Here is a 23,875-nt window from a genome sequence, read left to right on the forward strand (position 1 = left end):
TTTAAGAAATATTTTGCAGCCGTCGGATTTGGTATCCTCTCTCTCAAACGTCTTCCAGTGGCCATCAGGCTGCTGACAATGAACCACACATTTCTGAACAACAATGTAAACACTTACAAATCAATCAATAAATGTGGATACTCCTTATAGGGCTTTTTAAATTTGCTCCCCGGAAATACAAGTGTGTTTCTTTAGCAAGTTTAGTTTGAAAAATAATTACTAAATTCAAAGTGATCTACTACTCGTAATTAAATGTCACCAGATCTGATATCACCCTTCTACCATTAGAAAACATGAATGTTATAAACTTCCCCCAAATGTAATTTATTTCTTTATTTTTTTCACTCAAGAACAAAGAACACATGTAAAGATCACAACATAAGTAACTTTTTAAATATTTAACTAATTTTCATCATGTAGCTATATACATAGCAAAATTTAAAACCATGTATATTATTTAACAAAACAATCTAAAGTATTTAAATAATTCTAACCAGTGATTTTATCCCTGGGCAACAAATGTCTTAGGTTTGGCATTTACCTAGGCATTTATGTTGTCTGCTGTTCTGTATTACAGGTTTACTTAAAAAAAATAAAATCGCCTATAGCATAAATAATCTAATTTTAGGTGAAAAACCCCATAAACATTTGACATCACCAAATTCAACAGATCTAACTAGAAATCCAAGCAATAAGCTTAGATGTTTGAAACAAACATAAATTAAGGCAATAAACACTGTAAACATGAATACAATGAACTACAGCTTCGTACAGAATGATCTTTTAAAAGAGAAGAAAGTTACAATGTAAGGTTAGAAAAAAAATTCATAGCTATTTTTCACTAAATGATCTTGAACTAAGTTTGCAATCAAGTATCTATAGTATTACAAACCCAAGACCATCACCCAGACCTGGATGATCACATAGACTCATCCCACAGAACTGTCTTCAAGTGCATCTTAAGTCTCCCCATTAAAGTGGGAGTTCAGGTGCCGCAGGAAATCCCCCCTGGATGTAATGGATGGTGGGAAAACAGCTTGACAGAATTCACAGACCCGAGGGATAGGCAGCTCTGAGTCCCTGCCACCCAGGACCGAAGATAAGTCACTGTCTTGATTAGGAAAGGGCTTCCAAATGGGCTGCAGGAAACAAACAAAAACATCTTCTGTTATTTGTACTTACAATCAACTTACAGTGAATTTCAAATGCGGGGTTTTCTGCACGGGGTATGCGCATAAACACAAAATTCCCTCACAGGAAAGCAAAGTACCTTTCCATAGCATTAGCATGAAGACAGGACTCTGGTCTCGTTTCATTAAGGGCACAGCTGAACTTTGATTAAGAGTCACTGAAAACACATACATGCGCTTTATCTTCCTCTAGTCAAAGATTTTCCAGTTTTACCATCAGCAAATTTTAATGTCTGTTATCATAATGGCAGTAGTTTTTGGAACAGTCAATAAGACTTTTTAAAAATTAAAATTTCTCTTTACTATTTTCCAACAGAAACCTTAAGTTATAGGGCTCTTATTAATACACAGTACACTAGACATGATGTGTGTAAACATGCATTCTGATCAAGAGCCATTTAAATTTCGCTACTTATAAGCAAATACACAATGAATAAAACATATAGGAATAGTGTGGTTTTGGTGAAAGAATTTTTAAAGTACTAAAATTCCACTGATCAGTTGTTTTTTGAAACCTCAAAATTTTAATCATTCAACAAATCTAACATAAGATGCATTCTTTTGACTTATTTTGCTCTTGCTATATATACTGCATAGTTTTGCCTTCTTTACTCTTTCTTGTGACTGAATACAGTGAGACTTGTCAATAGCTGCCTAATTAAAGAAGTATGAAAAATTCAAAGGGACTATCTCCATTATAAGCAACACATAAATACTCTGGAAATACTGCATTTATTCTAAAAAATCTAGTAGGGCAAGAAAAAGCATTTAGTTCAATAGTAGGTGCTCAATAAATGCTTGTTGACGGTCTTATTTTCCTGAATATTATAAACCAAATTATTTAAAAAATTCACGGGGATCCGTGGATGGCTCACAGCAGTTTAGTGCCTGCCTTCCGCCCAGGGCATGGTCCTGGAGTCCCGGGATCGAGTCCCGCATCGGGCTCCCTGTGAGGAGCCTGCCTCTCTGCCTGTGTCTCTGCCTCTCTCTCTGTGTCTCTCATAAATAAATAAATAAAATCTTTAAAAAAAAATTCACTTTCTTGTATACCTTGACACAAAGTAAATTACCTTCACACAGCTAATTTCTGATACTTTGAGGAGAATTACCTCAAAAACTCAATTTAAATAAAGAGACCCCTTTGGCCTCCTATGACTAATGTGTTTTTAAAGTAACAGCCTAGTTCAACACCTGATACAGTGTTAGTTTTCATTCCCTTAACCAATCTCCCATTCTAGTTAACCAATCATTTACAATAAACAAGCGTATTACTAATTGAAGCAATTGAGTTTCAAAAATCTTTTTTTTTAATTTTTTAATTTATTTATGATAGTCACAGAGAGAGAGAGAGAGGCGCAGAGACACAGGCAGAGGGAGAAGCAGGCTCCATGCACTGGGAGCCCGACGTGGGATTCGATCCCGGGTCTCCAGGATCGCGCCCTGGGCCAAAGGCAGGCGCCAAACCGCTGCGCCACCCAGGGATCCCCAGCAATTGAGTTTCAAAACATCACTGTCTTCTTAAAAACATTTTACCGGACAGCTGTGTACAGTTGGTGTAAATATACAAAGTCTGCTAGGCACCGAGATATATTCAAATAGCAGAACAGAGGCTTCTAATAACACTGACTCAATTCCCTTTTTAAGAAGTGACAATTTTATCACAAAAACAGTAATATTTAAAATATTTTAAAGTTTGGGGTAAGATAATTTTCTTTAGAAAATAGGATTAAAAGCAGTGATAACTGTGAGAAATAAGCAAAAATAAGTTAGAGTTAACCAGATTTAAATTTTACTGTTTTCAGTTTAAACAAGAAGTACAAGTGATTAAGATGATCACTTTCATGGGAAACTGATATGGATATAAATAAAAGATTGTTCCGTTAAAGGTAATTCTTATTAAGATCTATAAAATAGGAAGAAATAAGCTTAGAAGCAATTTAGCTTCTAAATTTGGTAAGCCAACCTTCTACTGCCAATTTATCTTCAAAGTCCATGTTTATCCTTCTCTATTAGGAGTTACTGGTTCAGATTTGATCTTTTCATAGAATTCAGTTGGGACCCCACTCACTGACTCAGCAAAAGTAGGAAGAAAAGAAAATCACATACAGTAAAAATAAGCAGATATATTTTAGGCTTTGTTATGATAGCTGAATGTATAAAAAGGTATTAAGAAGTAGTGATTGATATAAAATAAAAATCTGAAATATGTAACCCAAATTTTTCACTTCTTTGTCATTATCAACAATTCAAGAATTTTGTATTTATCATACTAGTTTTATTAATACAAATAAAATGGCAAAATGTTCTTAAAATTTTAAGAAATATTCTTTCAATCCTAAACTGCAACATGGCCTTCAAAACAAACTAATTTCTTTGCCTTTTCTGCCAAAATATCAATTATCTAACCTTATGCCCCATGTCTTGTGACAGCTCAACACCAATTCTTCTGCATTTTTTAAGCTGAATACTTTTCCATCAAGTTGTAATCACATACCAGCTGTTTCCCTTGCTGTAGCATAGAAAGCAAATGCACAATGCAGGGTGCCATCTACTGAAACATGAATGCACAGACTAACTAGTAAAAGAACAAGCAAGAGATATAATGGGGGAAAAAAGTAACAAGCATTAGAACTGATGCACTTTACAGCTCCACAGGAATTCTACTTGCAATAAAAGAAATTGTTTAATTTGTTTCATTTAGTAATAACTATACTGGGACTATGATGTGAAATAAGGCACAATGTAGAACATAAGTGAATTTATAATTAAAGCTTATTGTCAGAGATGCCTAGTTTTTCCCACTACCAAAATATACCACAGCTTGACTACTGCCTCCTTTGTATGCTGATTTAGAAGTCTGTAACCTATACCAGTACTTAGAAAGGCAAAGGCTATTCATCAAGTTGTTGGATTTTTAAAAATAAGTATCTCAAGGCAAAGAGAAATTACACAAATGTGTGCAAATTATATAGATATTTACACCATTGTGTATTTTCACAAGCTTCTGCTTACTGTAACAATTATATATTTTTCACTTGCTTTCAGGCATTTTTTTTTTTTTTAAACTAAAAGCATCATTCTCTGATAGAACCTGGATAAATGAGAGAGTAACTATGGACTGGGGGCTGTAAGTAGTCTTCAAGCTTTAGAAACATTGAAGTGTTTGATTAAAATCATACATATGCAGAGACTATTTGAAAAATATATTAGGCTGCATGTTCATTGCCAGATTAGAAACCAAAACCAAACCCTGCGGATCTACGTACTGTATAACTGAGAATGTAATGGAAGTATTAGATGAAAGACAGTTTACTTGTTTTGATAAATAGGAGTATATGATGCAATTATTTACTTATGAAAAACATCTATTCTTGTAAAGAGGAAAATGACAAACTTTTCAATAAAAAAATGCCATTTGTTTCACAGTATGAAATTTAACAAAGGATCCTACTGTAACACTGATGCTGAGTAAAAAGCTTTGAATAAGGCACTAAGAAAATGACATACACTAGGTATGGATAAAGCTACCATGTATTTTAAAATGTGCCCTACATTTTAAGGTACTTTATGATAGAGCTTAACCATATTGAGCTTCTAAAATTTCATGACATTTATTATAGGGCTTAGCTTTTTAATTAAAGTCCTTAACTGTAGCTAGTCATTAGTTTAAAACAGGATGTCTGATAACCTAAAAAGGATGCATATCTGTGCATGTATGGCAAAATGTGTGTTCACACATAATATATTTGTTAATGCAAAACGGTTACCTGCTGTGGTCCTCGGATAGCTTTTCCCGGAGAATCAAATGAAGCAAAAGGTACATCAGATGGGTCCTGAAGTAGTAATGTATTTACATATAATGCATTATGGTTTCCAGGTGGCAAACACAGAACTCTATCCAGAGATGTCCTGATACACGTGTTTACAAGATTGGAGGGTTTTGTTTTGTCAGTTATTTTAAGATTTTGTATAGCTGATGCTATGGGGTCAATTCCCTGAATTTGAAATAAAGTTTCTTCTGTTTTAACAAAGTTTCCCGGGTTGTCTCTGAACTCCTTATTAAATTTATCATGACATGATGTCTCAGTTACGACAGGACCAAGGATGTTGGGTCTTTCTGGAGTACTATGTAAGAAAGTAGAGTCATTGTCCGTAGGTGGAAACTTGACATTGAATTTAGAAAGTGATTCAAAAGAGGTATCTTCCTCATCTCGGCCCAGTCCTCTCGGTGTGACAGATGTGACGCACTGTGCACCTCTATTTATATCATCTTTAGCCTGAGGCTTAAATAGCGCTTCTTGTTTATCTGTTTTATCCGTACACTGTATAGGAAGAGAGCACTGTGTTTCTGCAGGGAAAAGAGCACAAAAGGAAAACAGTTGCATTCCAATCATTCTTAAAAATCTGAATGTTCAATGAGCTTTGGACAGATGAATATTATTTTTTCTATTAGTTTTCATAGCAACTGAAGACAACTAGGATTTTTTACATTTGCTATCATCTTCCACAGGAATATTAACAGTCTCTAGTGGGTGAACTGGAATGTAGTTTATTAGTCACAGTTAAACTACTTTGTCTTTTCCTAGGTCTTTTGCTGTAAGCTTTGCATCTCGTTCACAGTTATACTGCTCTATGCTCAAAAAACATTTGCTTGTAGTGTATACATTTAAACATTTTGTCAGTAATGGAAGCTGCAACTGTGAGCTTGCTTAGACAAATAAGTTGTTAAAAAGGAAAATCCTTACTAGGCATATATAATATTATACAGGTTAAGAATCTACATGAATCAGGCCATTTATTACCCCTAATACCACTGTGTTACAAAGTATATCACCAATCAATTTAGCCATTGTGTACTCTCAGTAATCCATGTGAGGGAGTAGTAGTGGTGGGGGTTGGGGAGAAAGAAGACAGCAGAGGCAAGGAGGAGGAAATTTTGGGATGCGTGTTCAGAAAACTGTATGTGAATACATAATTCTCTCATTTTATATATAGCCTCTGAAACTAGTCGGTAGATACAGGTAGATACCATGGCCTCTGCAGCTCATTTAACTGGAAGCTGCTTATCTAACAAATTCAGCTCTCTAGAACAAATTCAGCTCTCTAGGACACAGGCAAAAGCTAGAAAGTAAGTAAATAGAGCTTCTGAGTCAGAATTAGAGCCAAAAGGCCCACAGATACATGCATTTTGCTCTTACTCTCTTTTTAGATTTATTCTAACAAGCTTGATGATATTTCCCTAGCTCGGAGCTGGTTAGAAACAGCAAATTAAAAGGTAGGGATGGGAGTTGTTGAAGACAGATATAGATATCAACAAGAGCTAAAAGCATGAGAGGAGACAAGAAAAACAAAAAAGCACATATAAGAACTCAGAAAACAGTATAGTCTGGGATAGTGCCAATAAGGGCTACATTTCTCAATGCATAGAAACAATGATCAAAACACTCTCCATGTTGATGATCCCGAGACATTAGAAAAAGCTAAATTGTGCTTCTGCAATCTTACCTAAGAAGACCATAAGGTTGGAGATTGGTAATATGTGATTTTCATTAAACAGACAAAAGGTAGAAATTTTTAAAAATCAGCACTTTAAAAAGGTCCTCAGAGAAGTGCCTTCACAAAAGGAGACTTTCCCAAGGACACCAATTTAAACAGAGAGTACCCTGTACAATGTCTGTCCGGCTTAGTAGGCACTTAACAAATATCAGTTCCTTTCTCTCTAGTCTTTACAGTCTCATGACACCTTTCCATCTTTTGCCACAGCACATTCCGACAGAAGGTATTTTCTGCTTGGACATGATGGTAGTACAGTGCAACCAACTTCTTTGGTTTACCTCCGTATATACCTACTACCTCTCTTTAGTACGTAGCATCTTATCTTAATGGTACTGAACTGCTTCTTTGCCTTTAAATTTAGATCATGTCCAATCCATTCTCTACATTGCTCCCTATTTTCTTTCTAAAATACAAATCTGGTCATGTTACCTTCCCAATAAAATCTTCTCATGGCTCTCCAAAGCTTCACCCCTCAGAAAAGTCATATAAAACTGTTTGTGTCTGGCCCCTGGTCACCTCTTCACGGTCTCACCTTTCACCACAACTATAATGGTGGTGAACTTTGTACAGTTCTCCAAAATAGCCATGTTCTCCTGTCTTTGGGCCTTTGCACACACTGTGCAGACTGCCTGAAGTGTCCTCTCTGCTAATCTTTACCTAACTTTATTTGTCCCTCATTTCTTGGCGTAGACATTAATTTCTCTGGATAGCACTCCTGGCTCCCCAAGACTGGTTTAGGCATAACTCTTGGGCCTTGAGGGTTAAACACTTTGCATTGTATTTGCAAGTGGGAGACAGAATAGTCTCCCATTAAAGCAGGTTTCTTAAGATCTTCAACTGTGTTTTGTTTCCCACTTAATCCGAGTCCCCTATCTAGTGCCTGGCAGATAGTATGCCCTCAATAAATATATTCTAAATGAATTTGTATTCTGTTCCCAACAGAGCCTAGTAATGTACATTTGCTAGATAATTTGTCTCTGACTAAGAGTGGTCTCAATTGAGACCAAGCTCAATTATCTGGCAGGATTTCTTTGTCCTTGAAGGTATCTTAAAGTCCATTAACTGTAGTCATTTTTTCCTGATAGTAGACTTAACAGTAGCTAGAAATTCTAGGAAATACTACTTTCTTTGTAGGTGACATTTGCTAACTGCAAAAATCAAATCAGGAAAATCAACTGTTGAGGTAACCAAATTCTATAACATGTGAGGAGGAAATGCTTATCAAAATGATCCTCACAAGCACAACAGGGAGATGATGAAGAAGCTTCTGCTGCTGCTAATGACAACTATTATAATAGCACTTCTATGTGCCATGCACTGTTAATACCATTGTTTGTGCCTTAATTCATTTCCTACTTAAAATAATCACATGGTAGGCACTATATTATCCCCACTGTACTTGTGAAGAAACAGAGACATGAAGAGGTTACTTCCAAGGCTAATCAATGAGTGGTAGATCTGGCACTGGAACCCAGGCAACTTAATTCTAGAGCCTGTGCTCTGAACCATTATGCTAAATCAAGCATGCTGGTTTCTATATATACAGAAGAGTCCCCAAAATGATAGAAATGTGTTCTGAATTTTTTTTCCCCAGTAGTTGATCTATTCCCCTTGTGAACAAAATCTACAAAACTCAAACCAGCTAAAAAAAGGCAGGTATTTTGTTTTTGTATAGCTAGTGGGCATACCTCAGCCACATTAAAATAATTTTCTGAATTAATCTGTTTAAGCAATGAGTTACTATCAAAAAAAAAAAAAAAGATTTTAACGAGGTGCCTAAAAGCACTTGTCATTCTGACACTATACTGAGAAACATAATCAGGTGGAGCAAATTGCTTTTCTATTTTGTTTATTTCAAGAACATTTATTTTTGCAAGGAAAAAAAGCAAAATGAGAAACATTTTTAGATTTCCAAATTTTAAGTACAGGCTGTCCATTTAGACTACTTCTAGCTTAATTACCTTGTATACTGACAAAAGAAAAAGATCTGATGTGGTTGTTTGTAATCTGCAATCCTATATTCTACTCTCTTGATCTCCTCTGAAAAAAGATCCTCCTTTATGCATCAAATAATACTTTTTATGAAGCCACATTTGCTTAACCATACAACTTATCGTTATCCCTTCTCAAGGCTATTGCTGTAAGTGAATGAGAAGAAAAAAGAAAAAGGGAATGTACACTTCTACCAACCCAGCAATTTTCCATGAATTATATATTTATCTAAAAGTTGAATTTTCACAAAAAATAACATGGGGACAATAACGCTAAATATACTGTTTTCAGCTGTATTATGCAAATCACATTTGAAATAGCTTCTTGATATTTTTATTCAATATAACATCCATCCTTAAAAAGTCTGAACAGGCATCTTTTTCCAAAATGCCTTTCTTTTTCTTTTTGACCTACTACTACCAGAATAATACTTAATATTTTGGTTTTTGTCTGGACCCAGGACAACTTCACCGAAGTTGCTGGGACAACAGATCTAAAATATTTCAAGAATAATCTTGTATTATTATTTATGACACATTTAATATAAAACACACACAAAAAATGTTAGGAAGCAGTTTTGGTGGGGAAGAAATTGAAGTTAAACACTCAGTGTTCTAGTTGACAGATACATACTCAGATTTAGACCTGTGCAATTTAAAAATGGTCAAAGTATTAAGCCATTGATAATGGGGTAGGTTCTCTGTATAACAATGAATATATCACCATTACAATGTTTTGATAAGATGCTGATGTTACAAAAATCACGTTGATGAATTCTATGCACTACATCTCTATAGCTAGTACATTTTAAATGAAAATAATTATTTTACTTCAGAAGTACTTAGTGCCTTTAGGCTACACAAAAGAACAATTTCTCATGAAAATAACAAAAATTCAGGTGAAAGAATCAGTTATTTTGGGGGAGGTAGAAGGGAGGGAGGAAAAGAAATAAATGATGTCTATCTATACAGATTGTATTGTTTCTCTACCACATTGTGTACCTTTTCTGAAAATAAAATGGTAGTAGTAGGCAAAAAGTGAATTTACACTGTAAAAGGATTTCTAAGTAGCCTAGATATAAGAGCTGTTAGAAGTGGAAAGTGATCTTTAATTAAAGGGGTATTAGCACTGCTGCAACATCTTTCAGAGTGAAAACTGTAAATCACATCTCTTGGGAATTGTATGCAGAATATCTCAAATCACAAGGGTAAAGGAGAATTTATCATTTTAAATGATCAGTTTACCTTTCCTTTGTTTACAGAAGTGCCTAGTAGCTAGATTCAAACCCTTGCTATTCATATGAAACTACTGAAGCAAACCCCAGTCTGGGGTTTTAGGAAAGGGTAAAGGTTTTAAAAAACAGACTCTAACACATCTATAAAACAGATGTTCATTTTAAGTTATATTTTATACTAAATTTGTACTTTGCATCTCCAACAGAACTGGCCTCATGAAATGTGAAATGTTTACTTCTTAAACCAAATTATAAAAATCTATCCATAGCGTTCAATCAACTTTCAAGCAGAAGTTAAAAAACTGGTGTTATAATTTTACTTAGCTCATATTTGGTAGTACAGCTTCAAGGTTGCTTACTAACTTATGAATTAATGTTTAATTAAACTCCCAAATAGCTACTGAAGACTTTGAGAGGTATTTCCTATATTTATTTTGTACTTTTTCCAAGGTGGGACTTCTCATTAAGAAGATTAGTAATTACATCACTCATTTCACTCTATATAGTCCCACACACAATAAAGAGAGAAGGCCAATCATTAGATAACGTAATACAGTACAGAACTTAGATAGCACTTACCCATTATAAGTGGTAGGAGGCACAAACTGCGATCCTTAGCACTTAATAAGCATTTAGAAATATTTTTCCAATCAAAAAGAAATAAATTTAAATCAATCAAATTAATATTACTGTGTGTTAAATCAAACCTTACCAGTTGCAGTGGCTGGTACATTAAGTTTGCTTAAGTGGTCTTTTTGTGCTTTTGCTAGCATGCATATTCTATGAAATTCTTCTTTTAGATCCTGGAAAGTCTTCTCTATATAAGCCCTAAAAATAAATATTTCAAAATATAAGGCTTTATCGTTAGACATTTTTTATTATCATTAAACTTAAATAGCACCGTTTTATATACCATTATATACCATAAAATAATTATTGAAAGGTTAAAGTTTAAAAATTACTTCAAAATCCTAGAAAATGTCCCACAGAACTACTCTAATGTTTGGAGAGCCAGCACAAAGGCACAAAGTAAGTGATAAATTAAAAGTTCTAATACATACAGGTGGCACAGACTAGGATATTTACTTATTCATAAGCCGCTCTTTGGATGGCTGTCTCATTCTTATGCTAGAAATTCAATGATTTTTGTTCTCAGTAAACATCTTAAAAAGAAAAAATTAAATGTCCCTCATTTTGATAAGGTTTACATTATAATCTGTCCATATAAAATAATGTGGCCATAATACTTTGTCTATTAAATATTAGAGCTTTAAGTTAGTTTTCAGATCCATCTCTGCTATTCATTGTATGACTTACATACACCATTTTAACATGGAGGAGCCTTGGGGCAGTCTCTTTTAGTTCTAAAAGGCTATTTTGTTACACTTGCAAAATTTTAAAATACGTAAATAAAAATATATTTCAATATTTGTAATTTTTAGAGTTGGCAAAAAAGAATATAGAACTACCTTTCATGGAATAAAGGAATGCCAAGACTCCTTGGTGAAGTTTCTTTTCTAGGAGAAGAAACTTCTTGTCTTCTTACCTTAAAGATACAAAATAATCACCACTTTAAATTGCTTCTAAACTCAAATGAGAACGGGTTAACAGAAAATACAATGGAAAATTCATCTTCCTCATTGAAAAACAAATTTAGGTAGCTTACAGATATACAGAGATTTTTTTTCTTTAAATGGGAACAATCAGAGGAAAAGGAAAATTAAGGTAGAAAAATAGGATGTAGACGAAGTGTTTCTGGTAACTTCTGTAATTACTATTTCCAGTAGTGACAATTCAAGAACTTTCCCAAATTCAAGTACTGAGGGCAGCCTGGGGTGGCTCAGCAGTTTAGCACCACCTTCAGCCCATGGCCTGATCCTGGAGACCCAAGATCGAGTCCCACGTCGGGCTCCCTGCATGGAGCCTGCATCTCCCTCTGCCTGTGTCTCTGCCTCTCTCTCTCTCTGTGTCTCTTATGAATGAATGAATGAATAAATAAAATATTTAAAAATAATTCAAGTACTGATTGAAACTGTTGCTCTGATTATTAAGGCTTGGTATCACCAGCAACGAGGGGAAAAAAAAAACCTGTGTATATGTGTGTTTACTTCTTTCCTGTTATTGGCCTACATTTAAAGACATTTAAATCAATGTCTTTGTATTCTGTTATAGATTCTTGGCTGAGGAATGCAGTATATTTAGAGGAAGAAAGAAAACCAAGCTACAGCACCTTAGCATTTAACAAGCAATTTTAAAGACCATGCAATGATGTATTTAGGCTACTTTCTGAAGCTAAGTTCTTGCCTTTCACTCCCACCCTGTGGCTTATTCTGGTATTACATTTATTCTGACACTTCAAAGTCCACATTGAAGAACACGTAATAAATCCACTGTATGGCTTAGATTTAAAAAAAAATCTTTAATCATACCTAGAAAACTTTGTGTATCTTCTAAAGGCATGATAAACTGAAAGATGTGAAGATGTCCTAATATTATACAATCATAAATTATAATTCTACCCAAAGTTCATAGGTCTTATTTAAGTTCAAAGTGAAACCGTGAACATTTGTTCTTAGCAACTTTTTAAGATTTAAAGTCATTGTAGCCATCATTAAAATGGATGATTTTACCTCTTTCTTACCATGGTATAACCCCTTTTAATTTGCTTTTCAAAAAGTTCTTTCAGTTTCTCAGGAGTTTCATTTGTTAAGAAAAAGGCTTGATTCCAGGTTTGTTTTTTTTCTAAATTAGTCTCTTCTCCAATTTATTTCAGTTTATTGCTCTACTTTTCTAGCTTTTTCTAAGAGTGTGTAACATTTCTAAAATAGAGTATTCCTTTAATTAGTAAAATAAAATCTCAGCAACCCAAACAATTTGTGATTTTATATATTATGTTGTCAGATTGAGGTAAAATGAGTATCATTTGCTGCTGCATACTTTTGTCTGGCAAACATTTAGGCCGTGTCTTCTTTTGGATTAGAAGTGTTTTACTGAGCTTGTAAAGCAGTCACATCAAAAGACATTTTCACACTCGTAGTTTGTTTTTAAAAGCAGTTGACAAAATTTTTCTTTAGTGTTACGTGCAATTAAAACACTCAATGGATTTTAGTGTGGACTAGGAAAAAAAGCAACATCTTAAAGATAACCAACCATTCAGGATGCCCCAAGTATGGAAATAAACTGTTAAAAGATACTATATTAAGGGGTGTCTGGGTGGCTCAATCAGTAGAGCTTGTGACTCTTGATCTTAGGGGTCATGAGTTCAAGCCCCATGTTGGGTAAAAAGTTTACTTAAAAAAATGGTATTAAATCTGTATCAACAAAATCAGAGAAGAGGTAATATTAAGAGAACAGAAGCATTTGACAATTTAATGCTAAACAAATCATAGTAAAATATGTGATTAAATGAAATCATTAATCTCCTTTAAAAATTTACTATGAGAAATCCTCAGTACAAAGCAAAATTATTTTATTAGGAGCCAGAAAGAACCAAAAAGTTCTGTTGACCCCTGAACTATGTGGAGTTAGAAGTGCCAATCCCTGTATATAAAATCCATGTATAACTTTTGGCTCCCCCAAAACGTAATTACCAATAGCCTACTACTGACCAGAAGCCTTATGGATAACATAAACACTCTATTAACACATATTTTATATATTATATACTGTATTCTTATAATAAAGCTAGAGAAAAAAAATTACAAAAATCATGAGGAGAATATGTTTAGAGTGCTATATATATATATAAACTGATATTTACTTTTTGTAAATATATGAACTGATATACACACACACACACACACACACACACACACACACCACATAGAAGTAGACTCACTCAGTTCAAACCTATGTTGTTCAAGGGTCAGCTGTGTTCTGTAATTTTAACCTAAAAATGAAGATATTGGGCAGCTCGGGTGGCTCAGCGATTTAGCACCGCCTTCAGCCCAGGGCCTGATCCTGGAGACCCGGGATCGAGTCCCACATCAGACTCCCTGCATGGAGCCTGCTTCTCCCTCTACCTGTGTCCCTGCCTCTCTCTCTCTCTCCTCTCTGTGTCTCTCATGAATAAATAAATAAAATCTTTTTTAAAAATGAAGATATTTACAAAAAGTAGTAAAGATTACTCCAGTTTCCAAAGTACTGATTTGGGAATCATTACTTGGGATGATTGCTTCTGATGTTAAAAAATCTTTAAAAACAAAGGGCTTGGGGGTGAAGATGAGGAGATGAAAGTGAAGGAAAAGGTAGGAAAAGAATGACAGACTTTTTGTGATTTGGCAAATAACCTGAGTCAACCCATTTCTCTAGCATTTAGATTTTTTTTTTTTTTAAAGATTTTATTTATTTGAGAAAGAGAGAGAGCACGAGTGGGGAAGGAAAGGGAGAGGGAGAAGCAGATTCTCCACTGAGCAGGGAGCCCGATGAGGGGCTCAATCCTAGATCATGACCTGAGCCAAAGGCAGCTGCTTAGCCAACTGAGCCACCCAGGTGCCTCCTGACATTTAGATTTGATAACTAGTATGTGTGAATTTATCCAGAAAAGATTCCTCAGGTAAGGGCTAATGGGAAGACTATCTTACTGAGAAATTTCCATGAAGTATGTAACACAGCCTTGCTTACTATTATTATTGAAGAAAAACATTACAGTTGTACTCAGCAGTACACTGCATCTTCTATCATTCACATCAAATACATCTCTTGATATAGGCTGAATGAAAATTTTAGGTCTCCAGCACCCTAAGAAAATATTTCAAAGGGACCTTTTAACATGTCAGTTCAACAGATGACAAAAATGGCAAGCAGTTCTCTGACATTGGGAAGCAGGGTTTATCTAGAATGGGTATGGCATGTCAATTCTGTTTTCCATTGTAGCTATCTGATGCAACTTTCTGAGAACAATCATTTATTTTTCAAAGGACATAGAATTAGTATAGTCAATAGTAACTCCAATACTTTTCCCAGAAACTCAAGACTCACTTTTCAACGCTAAATTACTTAATAAAAACTATGCAGCTCTTTGAACATCCCAGAGAGTCAGTAAACATTAAAAGACATAACTTGTATTTTTCCTTCAATTCTCAAATATTATCCAGGCGGACCCTGCACTGCAGGAAGCTGAAGTTACTGCAACTTCAAATAAGAAAGCAAGGGAACTTTGAACGTTATATTTTAGGAGATTTTAAACGTTAAATCATTCAACAAATGAGTTTATTTTGAGGTACTGAAACTTAAAATACTTAACATTATAAACTGTTCCAAGTACTAGTTTGGAAATGCCGAACTTGTGGAATGAATACTGAAATAAGAGCTTTACACGTCGTACTTTTCATTTACACTTCCACTATGGCGCTGGATAAGTCATTCAACTAAATCATTAAGATAAACCCATTTAAAAACAGTTGAAAGATGTTGTGAAATGATTCCTTAAATTGCCTCTTATGTGAATTGGGAGAATTCTGTTTTAGTGTAAATCAATTTAAGTTTCTCATAGATGGGTATCATACAAAAAATATATGTTCCAGGGCCAGTTGAATATGCAATGATATTTAAGGAAGGAAAAGAAAAAGTGGCTAATATTTTTGTTAGTCCCAAACCAGATTTATTCTTAATGCAAAGATAATGGAAAATGTTTCTGTGTCTGTGTGTTGTGTGTGTGTTGGGGGTCCAGGATCTGTTAGATATCTACATCTTAAAGAAAGAAATGTAGGTTTTCCCCAATGCTTGCTATTTTTTATATTTAGCACTTGAAGTGAAAGCATTTTATTCCTTTTATAAACCAATCTGAAACATAAAGAAATGACTCACAATAACCAAAATATGGATTCAATCTAAGTGTCTGTAAATGAATGATTGCATATAGAAAATGTCATATACACACAAACACAATGGAATACAACTGACCCTTGAATATCGGTTTGAACTGTGCAGGTCTACTTCTATGCAGATTTTTTTTCAGTAAATAGAGTACAGTTCTATAAATGTATTTTCCTATGATTCTTAACATTTTATTTTCTGTAGCTTATTTTACTGTAAGAAGACAGCACATAATACATATAACATAGAAAATATGTGTTAGTTGGACTGTTCATGTTATCAGTAAGGCTTCTTGTCAATAGTAGGCTACCAGTAATTATGTTTTGGGGGGGGTCCAAAGTTACATGTGGATTTTCAACTATGTGGGGAGTCAGTGTCTCTGACAATATATATGTGTACACACACACATGCACAGACATACGTGATGAATATATCAAGCTTAAAAAAAAAGAAGGAAAATCATGTCATTTGAGACAACATGGATGAAACTGGAGGACATAATCCTATGTGAAATAAGGCAGGCACTGAAAGACAAATATTTCATGATCTCACTTATATGTAGAATCTAAAGAAGCCAAAAATCATAGAAGTAGAGAGTAGAATGGTAGTTGCCAGGATTTGGGGGGGGTGGGGAAATGGGTGGGATGTTGGTCAGAGTACAAATTTTCAGTTATGCAGGATAAATAAATTCTAAAGATCTCATGCACAGTATTGTGGTGATTATAGTTAATACTGCTACACTGTATACTTGAAATTTGCTAAGAATGTGTTCATCACAATGAAAAAGAAAGAAAACTATGTAAAGTGATGGATATGTTAACTGGGTTGACTATGGTAATCATTTACTAACGTATACATTATCAAAACATCATGTTGAGGGTGCCTGGGTAGCTTAGTTGGTTAAGTGTCTGACTCTTGACTTCGGCTCAGGTCATGATCTCAGAGTCCTGAGATGGAGCTTGGCTTCAGTAGGGAGTTTGTTTGAGATTCTCTCTCTCTCTCCCAGTCTGCTCCTCCTAGCCCTTCTTGCTCTCTTTTTTCTCTCTAAAATAATAAATCTTAAAAAAAAAAAAATCACATCATGTTGTACATTGAAAATATATACAATTTCTAATTGTTAATTTTACCTCCATGAAGTTGGAGAAAAATGCAGTAAAATTTAAATTTAAAATCATGTTTTTTCTTAAAACATTTTAAGCAACCAAAGTTAGGAAATTAAATTGTGTTACGAAACTTTTAAAGATAATACTACATTCGTTAATACAATGTACACTCTCTCATATGGAACTTAAACTTTAAAAGGCTAACACTTAATAAAGGTGGTTAAGTTTGCAATGACACATTTTGAACTGCAGCAATGACTACCATTCTATTCCAGTATTCATATAAAAGATTCTCTCTAAAATGTAGTTAAGATGCAAAAGGAATATTTATTTTTAGGTGGCTCAGGCAACTGAGTGTAGCCAATATTTGATTATGCTTCTGGATGAGGCTTAGTAGAATTATGCCTCTTTAAAAAAAATGGTTTTGTTTATTTTTAAAGATTTTATTTATGAGAGTGAGAGCAAGCACGGGAGGGAGGGGGGAGGCAGAGAGGAAGACACAGACTCTCTGCTGAGCAGGGAGTTCCATGTGCAGTTTGATCCCAGGACCTTGAGATTACGACCCAAGCTTCCGCTTACACTTAACTGACTGAACCACTCAGGCGCCCTTAGAATTAATTATGCTTTTAAAACAGAAAAGAGACTATGGAACTACTTGGAACAATGTAATTCAAGAAATAAGCCAAGGTGAGATAGGATAGATAGTAAAGGAAATATAACTGTGGAATAGTTATAAATACTAGTTTGATAAAGTTTTCTATAGAAAAAGAAATAAATGAGCAGTGGAAAAAAAGTAAAAACAAGAATTCACTTATCACTTAGATTATTGAAATTAAGAATGAAATGTTAAAGAGAAACTGAGTTTGAATATTTTCTTACGAGCTGTAGATATATTGAGACAAAGATGTCACAGTAAAGTCAAGCACTGAATACTGTTGAAATAGGGAGAAAGTGAGAATAGGGCTAAGACAAAGAAGAGATTAAGGTGGAAATAGCAACAAAATAATTACAAAAAAAGAGATTTGATGAGAATATAAAAGCATAGTAAAAGAAAAGTTTGAGGACAAAAGGCAAATAAAAAATACAAGAAAATTGTATTTGTAAGTATTTATGGCTGTGTGAAACCTACACTTCTCTAAACATCATTAATATTACTGAAAAGTGGAATACAAATCCTATGATTCTTGTCTGTTCGGCATGACACAGTGTGCCAGGCAAACCCACTGCCAGTACAGGAACAATTTCAAGGCAAAATGGGATCCATTCCAGATTTCTGAAGGAAGCAGCAAGAAAATAAACAATATAAAAATAAACTTCCAAGTTCTTCACAGGATTCTGGTTTAATGTAAATCCCCCAAAATCACTATCAATTCCACAATAAAACATTCTTTAAAAAAAAGTTAAAATTCTTTACCAGTACTGTCGTAATGACAATAATTTCAATTCTATTAATTTGAAGCAGAGTGAGATCGATACTTTCCTATGGTCTTCACTGTGTTCCTTTTGCACACCTTTCTGAATTTACTTTCTTAACAAGAAGAAATATCAAATTGTGGGGGTGTCTTTTTATGCAAAATAGAAAATGAATACCTTAAATGACCAATTAAAAAAAATAAAGTTTCCCATAACTCCCTCATCCCTTTTCCAAACATTACATTTAAAATGCACTTGGGAAAACCCTTTTTATTAACCACAGATTTTATGTAATACCACTACTATTGTGAACTGAAAATATCTTCATGATGTTATTTAAGCAATCAGCACATATTAATTACCATAATCTACATAATATTATGAATTAGGTACTTTGATCTTAAAATTTGCTATAGTAAAGAAGGCTTTGAAGAGGTCGAATAATTTGCCTACAGTCCAGTAGGTGGAGGAGCTGTGACTGGAACCCTGGCCTTATCAGTCTAGGCTCTTAACTTCTCAAGTATAGAGCTTGGCTGCCAGTGAAACTCAGTAGTAGTTATCTAGCGTGGTGAGGTAGATATAGAATGGTAACATTTACACATCACACCAATGCAAACTAATTTTAAGATTCCAAAACCTGTCATACAACAAATACATTTCTCACTGAGAAGCAGTGATAAGCCAAGTTTTGATATTTAAATTTTGCCTGGGAAAAAACCTTTGGTATGGCCTTTTTTTGTGCTCAAGAATGTCCAAGTAGAAATTTACATTTGAAAATAACCTAGATAGATTTACTCAAGTTCTGCCAAACCAGTTCACTTGCTGACAGAAGCAATCTGGCAAGTTTCTTAACCAAAATTCCATAGTTTAAGTATTTCTCAAACTTACTAATAGAAGTTAATCATTTGACAAAGCATGACAATCAAGTATCTTACTGTTAATTCTATCTTCTCAAAACCTCAATTCTCTTCCTGCACTATCCCATTTCCTAACAGAGGACTGGGCCTATATTACAGTAGCTAATTTAAAACCCTTGTCTACCTATTTCACTATCTAGATCTACTTAGAGTTGGTGTGTACTCTTGAAACTGGATCACACTTTATTGACTCTCCATGTATTGAATAATTCTGGACTGTATCTTGAACATTATGAGTATGTTGTGGAGACATTATGGTACATGGTACCAAGGCTGGTACTATTTTTGTTTTTGTAGCCAAGTAACTTGGTGAGGCTCAAGACTCCAAATTGTCACTTCTTTGAAGAAGGGCAGTTCAGATTTCAGTTCAATCTTGTAACCCTAGCTGCAAACTGCTTCCTATTTGCCCCACACATCTACAGCCTCGGGTGCAGCCACAGACTTGGGCTGTCTAAACACAGAACTTAGGGTTCTCTTTCCTTCTCTGGCTTTCTACTGTCTGGGGCTCTTTCCCTCCCTCTGGTGACCAAGCTTATCCTGAGCTCATTCTCCTTCCTGCTTCTTCCAGCCAGAATGATGGTGGACTTTCTATTGGAATTTTAGCCACTGCAACTATGGCCACTCTCAGGACAAAACTAAAGAAAACTGGGAATTTACTCTGAGCTGATTACTTGGTCCACATTTGACTCGTTTCTAAAATATGCAAAGTTCAGTGTCCAGTTCCTCAGGGAGTTGTTCTTGTGTATCTCACCAGAGTTAATACTGTTAATTGTAGAGAACTGGTTAGGTATTCAGTCTTCTATACAGAAGCTGTAGCTCCCAAACTCAGGGTTTTTTTTTTTTTTTTTTTTTTTTTAATCCCTCATTCTTCTGAGCTTTCACCATAATTTTCCAAAGAAGTCTTGCTCACAATCCTATGGCTTTTCCTAAAGCTCTCCTTCTGTTCACTGCTCACTTGACAGTATTCACGCTATTGACCATAATCTCCTTCTTTGAAACATTCTTTTGGCTTCCAGCATAACTTACTTAGGTTTTCTTCCTAGGTTTGATATTTTCATTGGCCCCTCTTTCAAGGCCATACATGTGGGCATTCTCTAAGGTTCAGACATGGGTACACTGTATTTCTCTCATATACTTTTATCATTCATTCTCATATCACATCTATGGAGTTTTCATTTTCTTTTTTTTTTTTGAGTTTTCATTTTCTACAGTCTGTTTTCAGACCTACCCTCTCTCTTGATAACCACTTTCATCTCTTGATCAATACCTTTATACTTGTTCTGTTGTCTACTATAGACCAAATTTAAAAACATAACCTAGGATTAAAAATCAAAAAACAAAAAACATAACCTAGGACACCTGGGTGGCTCAGCGGTTGAGTGTCTGCCTTTGGCTCAGGATGTGATCCTAGCTAGGGTCTGGGATCGAGTCCCACACTGGGCTCCTTACAAGGAGCCTGCTTCTCCCTCTGCCTGTCTTTGTCTCCCTCTTTGTGTCTCTCATGAATAAATAAATACAATCTTTTAAAAAAATGAAAAAACATAACCTAATTACCCTTTCCTTAAATATAGTTCACATTTTTTTTTTAAGATTTATTTATTCAGGAGAGACACAGAAAGAGACGCAAGACACAGGCAGAGAGCGGAGAAGCAGGCTCCATGCAAGGAACCTGATGTGGGACTCGATCCTGGGAATCAGGGATCAGGCCTCGAGCCAAAGGCAGACACTCAACCGCTGAGCCACCCAGGCATCCCTGGTTCATGTTTCTATGGAGTGTTCTCCTTAGCATCAAAAAATCTTAGGGCAAGATAAACCCTTAAAGAAAGTGAGATTAGGCTTTCCTGGAATAGTAAAATACAAAACAAAAACTGTAGGTCTGACAACAGGCAATAAAGTGCCAAGATCTATTATTTTCTTCATATCAAAAAGGAAGAGAAATTTAAAAAGTAGGGAGGAGAGAGTTTTAGATTCAGCTTTAGAAAAAAGTTACCACTTTGTCCTCAGGACAAGAGGAGAAGAGAATGTTTAATCTGCTGCAGCAAGAAGGAAAAGCAAGAGTTACTGTAGTTATTTGGTCATCCAGCAGAAGTAAATTCCAGATGACAGGTTCAGGGAATATGGACAAGTCAGTGAGCTGCTGCAACATTATGTGGATGCAATGTAGAGGGAGACATACTGTTCTTAATATTAAATAGTGAAGAACAATTAGAGGTAGAAATAATGTGTGTAAACCCATCCAATATGGAATTACTTAGCTGAAAACTAAGTTGGAATACAAAAATCACAATAGCATTGCTGATAAACAAAATGGGAGAGAGAAAACAAAAGCTATCCATTTTGGGTAGACAAAAATCTTTCAGGGAAAAACTTGAGGTTACATAACATGGCAAGACCACCTAAGTAAGCAACAGAGTTCACAGAGTGTAACATATTAGCTGCAAATGAAAAATTAAGTGAGCTGAGCCTTCCCTGTCTCTCCCCCACCAAATTCTAGAGATATCTTTAAGGGGACTACAAATCCATCTAGAGGTTGTTAAAATACAAAATTGAAAAAAAAGCTAGCTGGAGATTCTGTGGTTAAATGAAGCTAAGTGTAGTCTGTTGATTTCAGATCCCATAATACATTTTTATGCCTTTAAAAATTATTAGAAAGAGTACATAGTATGCAGCATTTTACAGGTCGGGGTTCTGTGGAATATCCCAGGAAATGTATCAGGCACCACACTAGCTTTTAAAGGATTAGAATCAAAATTCAGTTTGTTGTAGATTTAATATACTGGGTATAGAGAAGTAACTGGAAGCAATTTATAGGTTTGTTTGTTTGTTTATTTATTTATTTATTTATTTATTTAGATTTTACTTATGTATTCATGAAAGACAGAGAGAGAGAGAGAGAGAGAGAGAGAGAGAGAGAGAGGCAGAGACACAGGCAGAGGGAGAAGCAGGCTCCATGCAGGGAGCCTGACGTGGGACTCGATCCCTGGTCTCCAGGATCACACACTAGGCCAGAGGCAGCACTAAACCGCTGAGCCACCGGGCTGCCCTAGGTATTATGATTTAAAGTATAAAGATCTAACTCTTTGGGCTTGGATTTAGTTGGTGGCAACATGGCTAAATATATCAAGAAGGTCGCAATCACTGGTAAATATAGGACCTGTCATGGTGCCCTCCTTGAGAAAATGATGAAGACTGAAGGACGGCTGGGTGGCTCAGTGGTTGAGTGTCTGCCTTCGGCTCAGGTCATGATCTTGTGGTCATGATCATGTGTCTCTCATGAATAAATAAATAAAATCTTTAAAAAAAGAAGAAGAAAAAGAAAATGGTGAAGATTGAAACAGGCCAGCGTATCAAATTATACTTGCTCCTTCTATGGCAAAACCAACATGAAAACATGAGCTGTGGGTATCTGGCATTGTGGTTTCTGCATGAAAACAGTAGTGCCTCGACCTACAACACCACATCTGCCATCACAGTAAAGTCTGTTGACTGAAGGAGTTAAAAGACCAGTAGAAGCTCCACCATTTAAAACACTGTTAGCTTATAATAAATGGGTTAATTTATGTAACAGAATAAAGGATAAAGCTGTAGAATAATTATTTAAGAAAGGACTGAACAAACTATATGACTTCTATGCATAAATAAGGGATCCTGACGAGATGTTAGAGTATTCTTAGTGCATGATATGATTTCAACAGAAGGAAAAGTGAAAAAGGCAGTATTTTTCTGAAAGAAAATTATAATCTGGTAAAAACTAGTCTTCAAAATATGGCTCAGTATCCCTGAGGTCCTGAAATCCTTTCAAGGGATTCACTGTTGGGAGAGAAATCTCCTTGGGTCCTGAGTGTTCCTGTACATTTTTGCTGTGTATGCCAAGAATACAAGGCTCTGATTGCTCTTTACCTGGGATATTTCTCAGGACTGTGTTTGCAGGGGACAAACCTGAAAGATAATGTCTCCCTTGGACAAGGAGCAGGCTGCTAACTCCTTGCTATAAAATGATAGATCTCCTAAGCTCAGTGTTCCTCACCTTTAAGGCAACCCACCGCATATACAAGCATCCATCTGGGTCTTACTGCATTACCCTTCCCCCTCTACAGGAGGGACCAAAGCAAATAATGCTTTTGCTTGCTGTGATGTGTATAATGAGATCTTTTTTTTTTTTTTCCCCTGATTCTGGAGTCTTCTTATAGCATCCCTGAAGCACTAAGTGGCTTACTTACTAGCTTATAAGTAGGGTAAAAATCAAATCCCTGACGCTGAAATCCATGGAGTCAACTATTATAACATTATTAGATGTTATTATTTGCCTTTTTCACTCCCTTGGCATTTATACTGATGATGCAAAAACAATGGTGAGTGAAACTGCTGGCACCTGAGTATGATCAAGGCCATGGTACCAAACTGGAGTCACCATACTCTTTAATGCCACACATTTGGGGCAGCCCAGATGGCTCAGCGGTTTAGCACTGACTTCAGTCCAGGGCCTGATCCTGGAGACCTGGGATCGAGTCCCACGTCAGACTCCCTGCATGGAGCCTGCTTCTCCCTCTGCCTGTGTCTCTGCCTCTCTCTCTCTCTGTGTCTCTCATGAATAAATAAATAAAATCTTAAAAAAAAAAAAAAAGCCACATATTTGGTTAAAAAAAATCCCTG

General features: G+C 35.3%; 1 protein-coding gene across 8 annotated transcripts in view; it reads right to left on the reverse strand.

Moving 5' to 3' along the window:
- Positions 1-318: 318 nt before the first annotated feature.
- The window catches only part of TANK (TRAF family member associated NFKB activator), a 94,535-nt gene continuing 70,978 nt past the window's right edge, over positions 319-23,875 (reverse strand). For 7 of the 8 annotated variants that reach the window (XM_077883307.1, XM_077883308.1, XM_077883306.1 and 4 more), the window contains 4 exons: positions 11,442-11,518; positions 10,685-10,800; positions 4,958-5,538; positions 319-1,139 (listed from right to left, as the gene is read on the reverse strand). In XM_077883307.1, the coding sequence (XP_077739433.1) occupies positions 960-1,139; positions 4,958-5,538; positions 10,685-10,800; positions 11,442-11,518 (954 nt within the window). In that variant the 3' untranslated portion in view covers positions 319-959. Of the gene's footprint in view, positions 1,140-3,596; positions 3,766-4,957; positions 5,539-10,684; positions 10,801-11,441; positions 11,519-23,875 lie in introns of all 8 variants that reach the window. The other variant, XR_013371726.1, reaches the window with a different exon arrangement.

Source organism: Canis aureus, chromosome 34 (genome assembly GCF_053574225.1).
Source record: "Canis aureus isolate CA01 chromosome 34, VMU_Caureus_v.1.0, whole genome shotgun sequence".
NCBI lineage: Eukaryota > Metazoa > Chordata > Mammalia > Carnivora > Canidae > Canis > Canis aureus.